Source organism: Melanaphis sacchari, unplaced genomic scaffold, assembly GCF_002803265.2.
Source record: "Melanaphis sacchari strain LSU unplaced genomic scaffold, SCAv2.0 Contig9_pilon_pilon, whole genome shotgun sequence".
Lineage (NCBI taxonomy): Eukaryota > Metazoa > Arthropoda > Insecta > Hemiptera > Aphididae > Melanaphis > Melanaphis sacchari.
The window spans coordinates 127,621-137,057 of NW_020271711.1; the positions used below are offsets into that span (position 1 = coordinate 127,621).

General features: G+C 27.2%; 1 protein-coding gene across 1 annotated transcript; it reads right to left on the reverse strand.

Moving 5' to 3' along the window:
- Positions 1-5,666: 5,666 nt before the first annotated feature.
- Positions 5,667-9,117, reverse strand: LOC112603268. The gene is made up of 3 exons (XM_025351774.1): positions 8,827-9,117; positions 7,852-7,966; positions 5,667-7,059 (listed from the first exon to the last, which is right to left on the reverse strand). The coding sequence occupies exons 1-3, from the start codon at positions 9,044-9,046 to the stop codon at positions 6,465-6,467; spliced, it is 930 nt and encodes a 309-aa protein (XP_025207559.1). The 5' UTR covers positions 9,047-9,117; the 3' UTR covers positions 5,667-6,464.
- Positions 9,118-9,437: the final 320 nt, after the last annotated feature.

Here is a 9,437-nt window from a genome sequence, read left to right on the forward strand (position 1 = left end):
CACGATTCCGCGCGGATTCGATCAGAACAATTCGAATATTGTGTACATCCTTCCGATTTAAATATCATACTATGATGATGTGACGAGATTAACTCGTGGATTCCAAATGGTAAAAACCACCAACCGACATGAAGCTATGTTTTATAGGCACCTACTTGTTGAACGACACTCGTAGTCAAGTCGTATCTATAATATACTAACGTGACCATAATTTTATTTTGCTCAAAGCGGGACACCTGTAAATTTTACTAGGAAAACTATAATAATTGTCGACTTCCATTAAGTACTTATTTTTGTATAATTTCTATCTGTTCAGACTATGATGAGTGTTTACCGTCAACAGTATAAAATGTATATTAGGTATGTACGTATATATTAGTGAACAATATACGATACCGTATAGGTACCTACCAACATACTTTTGATTGTGATGAATAAATATTACGTGCTGTTTATCGTAGCGGAATAAAATGCCACAGATCGTCTTTTTTCAAAACAAGATATTTTTGGGTTCTTTGGAAACAACGGGACACAAAGCTCGAAAGCGGAAAGTATGGTTACGTAAGTTTTTACACATTTAATTATGATCAACTAAAAAAAAAAAAAATTTATACTCAGGGATGTACATTTATTTAATGTACGTTAAACAAAAATCTACTGTCGAAGTAGAATTATCTAGATAAAATATGTTTCAAAAAATATAGATTTAAAATCCTACAACTTTAAAAATACATATTTTATAAGGATTTAAGATATAACACTTATAAGAAGACGTTGTATCCACAAAATTTGTACCTATTTACTATAACGCAATTACATAGCAATAATTAGAAGAATCAATTTTATTCTATTGTTATTTAAATAGGTATTTGACTAAATTGACCAATGATTAAATTTAAAGATAAAAATATTACCTTATATACTATGTTTCTTATGATATTTTAATTTTGAAGCAAGTTATGAACATTTTAAAATAATTTATTATTTAAGTATTATGATATTGACCAAAATAAGATCTTAAATAATATCTTATTTCATAAATTTGGTGATAGGTCAATCAATTGTATTATAATATTAAAAATTATAGAGTAATTATAGGTATTCTCAAAGTACAATATTCAATATTTTGAGTCGATACATTCAACGTTCTATATTAACGTCATTGTGTCCATTGTTATTTTTTTTTTAGTTGTATTATTACAAGTATATTGTATAATCAAATATCTGTGCTTGATATTTTTATTGGAAAATTTATTCATCGGCAAGCATTGTTATTTACAAAAACAATCTAAAAATGAATTGTTTTCTATAAATTTATAAATTATTCATTTATTATACATTTTATTTTTTATACGATTAAACGATCAAATGATAGTCAAAAATGTTTGAACCATGTATCGAACGACTTATGTATAACTACATATCAAAAGAATAAATCGTATGCATGACTTTTTATGATTCGAAAATATTTTTAAGAGATCTGTTTCAAAACAATGTATAATGAATGCTTACCTATATAGCTATGATTCATTGAGTTTCGTTTGAAATTGAACAATAGGGGCTATCCACAATGTTATTATTGAGTACTCATCTATTTTTTTTTATTTTAAAAGATTCCATTATTATTACTATGATGTGTATCAGTATCTTTCTTCATGGCCGCTTTAGTGTATAATATGTATTAGTATAGTGTATAAATGTACTGGATTTTATTTAACCACGAAAACCAAAAAATTCCTATTCAGTTTCGATAATGTTATCGTAAAGTTTTCATTGTTGTACACAAACAACTCATAATTAATAAATTATAATAAATTATAATATGCTGAAAAACTTATAATGAATACCTACTACTTTGAAATAAACTTAAATATTTAATTACCGTATTTAACACATATTATATATTACACAATATATAGTTATAAATTGAATTAGATTAAAATGTTTTCACATGCACGCACGAGGTATGAATTAACACGCCATGCAATTATCTTCAAGTCCGACTTATTTATTTATACATATAGGTAGTAAAAATATTATATATTGTAATACTCCGTACTCGTTTATATTAATTTTATTAAGTAATATTGTTACTAGAAATTAAAATCAAATTTTCTTACCATTGAATGTATATTCAATATATTTAATATTTATACAACGACTATATTGTTATAGATACTGGAAAGAATTACACATTTTACATAATCATACCTCACTCGCTTGGTAGTTAGTACATATGAACATTTTCATTAAATGTATACATTATTGTAATTTTTTTGAGATATTTGAGTGTAAAACAATAAATAATCATACAATGAAATATTTATTGTATGTTATTAGTAATTTTAATGTAACAAGTATTTTATATGACTGGAGGTCAAAATAATATTCTTTTGTATATTTTTTTTCGAGTCTATTCAATCAAGTTTCGGTTTGAAATTTTTAAATATTATGATTCATATAATTCAATGGCAAAAGTTTTTTTTTTTTTGCATATTTGAGAATATTTTTAGATAAGAGAATATTTCGTATAAAAAAAGGATATTAGAGAATACATCGATTAATTTTATAGAATTTGGATAATTTGTGTTGTAGAGACGAAAATTATTAACAATATTAAATAAGTTTTTAGTCCGTTATTATTGAAATAACTATAAATGGAATAGCAATATGGAATGAGTAAATAAAATGTTGAGTTAACATTTTTTTAAAGCTAAATTGTATGGTACCAATCTATAATTGTTTATTTAAGTAAATTTAAAAAAATATATATTTCAGTAAACATATAGAATTGTATCATAATTAATAACCTTTATTATATAGTTTTTGCATATTTAATTACAGTTTTTAAAGAATATTAGAAGAATATTATCAATTTTTTAGGGGAATATTAGCATCTTATTTTGGCTATATTAAGAGAATATTATTCCGACTTTTATAAATGACTAATTAAAAAGAAATATTTTATTTTAATTAATGTTAAAAACATTTAGATACATCAGTTTTAAGTAGATAATTCGAATACAATACCGAGAGAAATATTATTTTTAAATACACCTTATTATAATACTTATGTATAATTAATATGAAGTTTACAATTTAAAAGGTTTTCCAATCATTTACAGAATAATAGTGTTATACTTAACACACATACACACACACACACACACATATATATATATATATATTATATAACCTATATGTTTAGATAATTAAATTAGAAAAATATATTAATATTAAAACAAACCTATACCATTAAGTATAATATATAATACATATATATATACTCAATGCCTATGCCTATAATATATGATGATGTAGGTCATTAATTATAATTACAAATACAAAAAGATTAATTAATAAAAATATTATTATTAATAACATTATATAAACCAACCTACTTATTATTGTTATCATATTATATTCGTTTAACACAGTGAATACAATTGTGAAACAAAAATGAGTTATTAATATTTTCTTTATTTTTATTATTATTATTATTATTATTATTTTAAACAAATTGAAAACAAAATTAAATTATTTAATGAAAAAAAAAACAAATTAAGCTAGCTGTATCAATTATTAATAAAAATATTAATAATCAGGACATTAATTTATGTTAGATAACATGTCGTTGAAGATAAATAAACGGCATTATTTTCTGGCGAATATTAACATTAACATTAATACTACGCATTCGTATATTTAATATATTTATATTAATTTTTGGACTATATCATATAATATAATATCACTATAACCTTTCTTAGTAACCTATAAAATAATATTATAAAAAAAACTTGTGAAATAAATAAAAAATATAATAGTTATTCATTATTCAAAAATTATGAATAACTAAGAACTATACCTCAGCTATACATAAGCTTCGAGATAATTTAGATAACGTATACTGTGTAAGTATAATTAGTACTTTTTTTTAATTCTGAAGATTAAACTAATTTTTATCAATATAATAATGGAAACTAATGAATTAATTCTATCATAACGATATACTGTAGAATGATGTGGATTTATAAGTTCGTGATATACCTTACTGTAAGTAGCTTAAAGTTAATTTTAAATATTTGAAAATGTCTTTAATAATATACTCATTTATATATTTTAAGCAACTTTACTCTGAAAAAAAAAATTAAGCGGATTACTTCCTTCGTGAGTCGCCTTATTTTAATATGCCAACAATAATATGCTTAATGAAAAGTCACAATTCTCTAGAATTAATATTTTTAAATTACTAAAATCAATTTAAGAAAGCTTATTATTTTTTATTTGTCTAAAAATCAAATTATGAGTATATCAAAATTTAAACTTCAAAGTTCAAACGCTTTTAAAAAGTCTGAGAATATCGATTTTTAATATTTTTTAATTACTATGAGAAATACTTTTGAAGAACCTTTATTATATTTTAATGATTTTGAATTTTGACCAACAAACAAAAATCTCATCAATATAATTTATTTTTTATTTATTTTTCTTATTTTTATTTATACACTACTAAAATATTATATATCTATGAGGCACAATAAATATACTTGATTGAGAGAATACTTACTTATTTATAAAACATGTTACCGAATTAATACTAAACACATCAGATTTACGTAGAAACTTCTATGTGAGAAGTCATCCATTAAAATGACATACAAAATCAACATAAATTTAATATAAAAAAGTTGATTGCTTTGCTGTAAAGTATAGGTGTCAATAATGTATCTTATCATTGAGTAGGACACTTTAATAGATGTATTAAATATTTTGATTTTAATGATAAATCATCACATACAAATATACGATAAACAATTTTGAATAGAAACTGTCCGTCAACTTATATTGTATAATATATTTTCATAGTAAATTTTTATTTATTGCTGTGATTAAAGTAATTTATTTTACTAATACAAAGTAATATAGTAGACGTTGTATGATATAAATATGCAATAGCTTAAAATTAATCTAAATAATATTTTGAAAATGTCATTGCGTAATGCGTATAATAAAATAGATTGATGTACATAAATTATTAAGTCCCTAAGAATATTTTTAAATAGCAACAAAATAACTAAAATCGTTATAGGTACTTTGTTTAAATATTTAATTTCGTCAGAATTGGAATTTAGAATGTCTATTAAAAACCGTAACTTTTTATTTGTTAAATTTTTGGGATTATATAAAAAATACTAATGAGAAACCTTGTTTAAAAATATTATCAAGCCTTAATTAGCTATAAAAATTGAAAATTTAATACATTTTAACTACAAAATAATTTGTGATTTTTTAAAATTCTAACTTTAAATGCTTATAAAAATATCATTATAGATTTACGCTTAATTCGTTTTAATTCCATATGTAAAAAACTTATGAAGAATTATATTACGTTTTGTATTGTTAAACCTCAATTATCATTTTATTTTCTACAGACATTCATAGAATAAAATGTTTAAAAAATATCAAAAATGTCCTATTTTTATAATCAGTTCAAAAAGTGTCAACGTATTAATTTCGTGATTATATATATATATACATTTATAACATATAATAATATTATATATATATCAATATATTACTAGATACTAACTACATAAAGAAAATGATACATGTATAGTATAGGTATACTTGACACATTTATACGAAATAATGCCCTGTGCAAAATGAATATCAACACGTATATTTATATATAAATGGCAAGCATTGTATAATAGCTAATTAAATAAATGACAGCATGTAAGTTGTTATTTATTACAGAATGCAGTCGTGTTCATTACAATCCTTGCTAACAATTAGGCTAGGTTTACACCCAATAAAAAATAAAAAAACGGTTCCTCGTCTACATATATGGTTATTCTCCACTGCTACTGCTTAGTTACTTTTATATAGGGTACTCAGCGCAAATAGTTCTAATCTATGTGTGTGTGTGTGTGTGTGTCATACCAAAATTTAGTGTCCGACACATCAAACATCCACTGTCTAAAAGAAAAGAAAAATTAACGCTTTCCACAAATCAATTATCAATATCTTGCCTACATAGAACTTAGTAACAAAAATATATGTAGTTTTAGATTAGAAAACTCAAAATTTGGTTTAAGGTAATAGCGCTTTGCAAAAAATCTATTATTTGCACATAATTTCTTGGTGGCTAGCTTTAATTAAAAACTATACGATAGGTAAATAAATATGTTGAATAATGTACCTATATATAAGTATATTTCGGAAAAGATGTTATTGACCATCATAACCTACTCCTGAATACAATGTGTATCTATGTTATCAATAAGTCGCAAGTAAACTCATATTTACTCCCACTATCGTGATCAACTTACGTGAAAAAAAAACACAAATTTTTACTAAAAATATTAATTAATTAGCATTTTTTATCATCGACCAAATTCTCGGTCGGGTCGAATTTGTTGTGCGGATCGAGGTCTAAGACGATAAGGTCCTCGACGCGATCACTGATTCAAGAACACGGTCAGCTTGACGATGATCGCGTCGCCGGCCGCGTAACGCCTGTACGTAAGCACGTCGTGCCGGAACTCCATGGACGCGCAGACGGTTTCGGCGGCGGTGCGCTGGTTCTGGCGGCGGTGCTGCGTAGTCGGTGGTTCGGCGGCGGCGCACTGGACGTCGTCCCAGACCCGGGACACGATGTCCTCGGGCCCGACGTCCGTCTGGTCGAGCACGCTGAGCCGGATCCGGTGCGCGAACGGCCACCTGAGTTGCTCGTCGTACTCACCGGCGGCCGGCACGGCCGCCACGCGGACTGTGCGGGCCGTCACGTCCGAATGGACGGAAAGCGAGATCCGGTAGCTGCGAGGTGACACGTAAAACGGCGGACTGCGGGCCAGGCCGTCCGGGCCGAACGACAGCCGCCAGAACGCATCCACACGCCAATAGTAGACGAACACCGTGTTCGTGGTCAGCAGGCTCCGCGGACGTCCACTTCCGGCTACCGGACCTTCGTCGACGGTAGACACCGTGCCGTTGTACGTACCGATCTCCCGGAGTCTCTCGGTGTCCTGCACCGCAGCACCGTCGCCGGTTTTGCTGGAAATACAAAATATCGCGCGGAATATTAATATTATATCGACGGCGGTTCGATGCTGTGCGCGCGGGTACACGTTTGGGCGCGGATCTAGGACGTATACAGTTTGGTGAGAGGGCCGAGGAGTAGCCATCAAATGCGCCAATATGCAGGATTATTAGAGTTTATGTTAAAATTGGCGAACGTCAGATTAATATCCCGTGTTTTTCGTGTTCGATTAACTGTCATGTTGTAACGTACAATTTTTATTGAATATACTCCATAGTGACTTAACTTATAAGTTATATTACTGAAATATTATGATTTGAAAATATAATGTTATAGCTTTACTCTTGAACGTAGTTATTGTCTGTCATACGTGTTACCAATGTTGTACATTTTTTTTAAAAAATGTATGCATCTAAATTTTTAATATATATGTACAATACCTGTATATTACATTAAAAAATAATTCCAAATTTACTGGTAAATTTTTCGTCATTTTTTTTCGGTATATTTCATATTTCTAATACATATGGTAGAAATATGACGTTAAATCGTTAAAACAAAAGCTGTACATATCATAAAAACAACGTTGTACAAATGTAAAAATACAATAATAAAAACTGATGTCATGTTAAAAATATTACATTAAAATACGAGTTTGATTGTAATTTATATTTTAAATAAAAATGCAATATTATTGGTTTGCGTATAGATAAGCGATACAAGTATTCTATACTATTGGGCTAAGTAGATAATTAAATTTATCTATAAATTATATTTGTTCTTAATGTTTAATACTTTTAATGTACCTAATGGTTTGTCCGCTCAATAAAACGCGTTCTATATGAAACAATCGTTGTTTTATGTTTTCTGCATCTTCTGTTAACAACTTTTCGATGTGGTGCAGCCTCACGTTTGTCTCATCTGAAATTATAATTGCAATAATAATACATTTATAATGAACTATAATCGTTACTCGTTAGTTACTAATGTTATTATAATTTAAAATGTATACGTTTTATTTTATATTAAATAAATTTATACAAAAGTAAATAAATACAAATTAATTTAAAGTATATTATAATGCAATTGTTGAGCCACATGTAGATTTTTAAAAATATAATATTGTTTTTTATATCAATAAACACAAATTATTATTAATATATTAATAAAATAAATATTTTTAATAAGAAGATCAGCCTCCGTATTAAAGTATTGTATTATGTAAAGTAGTTCAAGAAATTAACTTTTGAAGAAAAAAAATGAACATTCTATTGAGTGTCAAAGAGAATGCTTAGAGACACTTTCGTTTAGTAAAAGAAACTTGTTTTGCTTTTAAACACATATTGACATCGACATATAAATAATAACATTCTTATATTTACATTAATTTTCTTTAACGTCAAACATAGCTCAACAGTTAGATTACTGTAATAATTATTATTTTAATTATACGTTCTTAGCAGATACAATAATATGATACTCGTTAAATTGTTTTCTCTGCGTTTTAATCCTGCATCAATGTTATAAGTTATGACCAAAATTATTTTATCAAATGAAATGAAATAATATTGATCTTTAATCTTGACATTCCCACGGAAATTTACTAAATTTTAAGTATAATAAAAAATAATACCGCATCTTTTAATGATGAATAATAATATTGTCATATTAATTATCATAATAAATTATGTCATCGTTTGGACAATGCAGTATTGATTTCCTAACTACGAGTTTAAATGTACGTATAACGGATACAAATTATAGAGGTGTATATTTTATACTTATGTTGCAAATTCCATGACAAAACCGCGAAAACTTTCCCTCTGCGGTGGCCACGATACGGTCAGTGATGACTTTACATGATGTATACTGCACGTCGATGGCGCCGTCTGATGTAAAGTTTTCTGGAAGTCCGTTTAAAAATGAAACGTTCTGTTGGGCTACGACTACGGTTTTCAATAATGAGCCGATGGTAAATCCTATGACAGCGGCAGTGATCATCGCGATAATCTTTTTAAATCATACGAATATGCTATATTTTATTAGAATATAGATTATAGATGTAACTTACTTATACAATAATACGTATATAACTATTGCGGCGTGACGGTGCGGTCGTGTACTGCGTCGGTTGAAGTAATAACCATTGATAATAGCAGTACTGGTGGATTGTGTCGGTTCAAAACTTAACAAGAAATCTCGCTCAAAAAAAAAAAATCTATTTCTATTTTGTTACGAGTTGGGTGTACAAGCGCATGTTATACAACATGTACGAGTATAAGCGATATAGGACTGTTCCTAATTTATAACAGTATTTAACTATATTTAAATAATAATGACGCTATATACGAGTACACGTATGGTATAATACTCGTAGATGCCTCAATTAGGC

Bases quoted from the DNA above. Each gene is read 5' to 3' on its own strand.
- LOC112603268 (XM_025351774.1), bottom strand. From the start codon at position 9,046: ATGATCACTGCCGCTGTCATAGGATTTACCATCGGCTCATTATTGAAA. The intron at 7,967-8,826 runs GTATAAAATATA...TTATAATTTCAG, and splicing joins TCATGGAATTTGCAACATAA to ATGAGACAAACGTGAGGCTG. The intron at 7,060-7,851 runs GTACATTAAAAG...TTGTATTTCCAG, and splicing joins TTGAGCGGACAAACCATTAG to CAAAACCGGCGACGGTGCTG.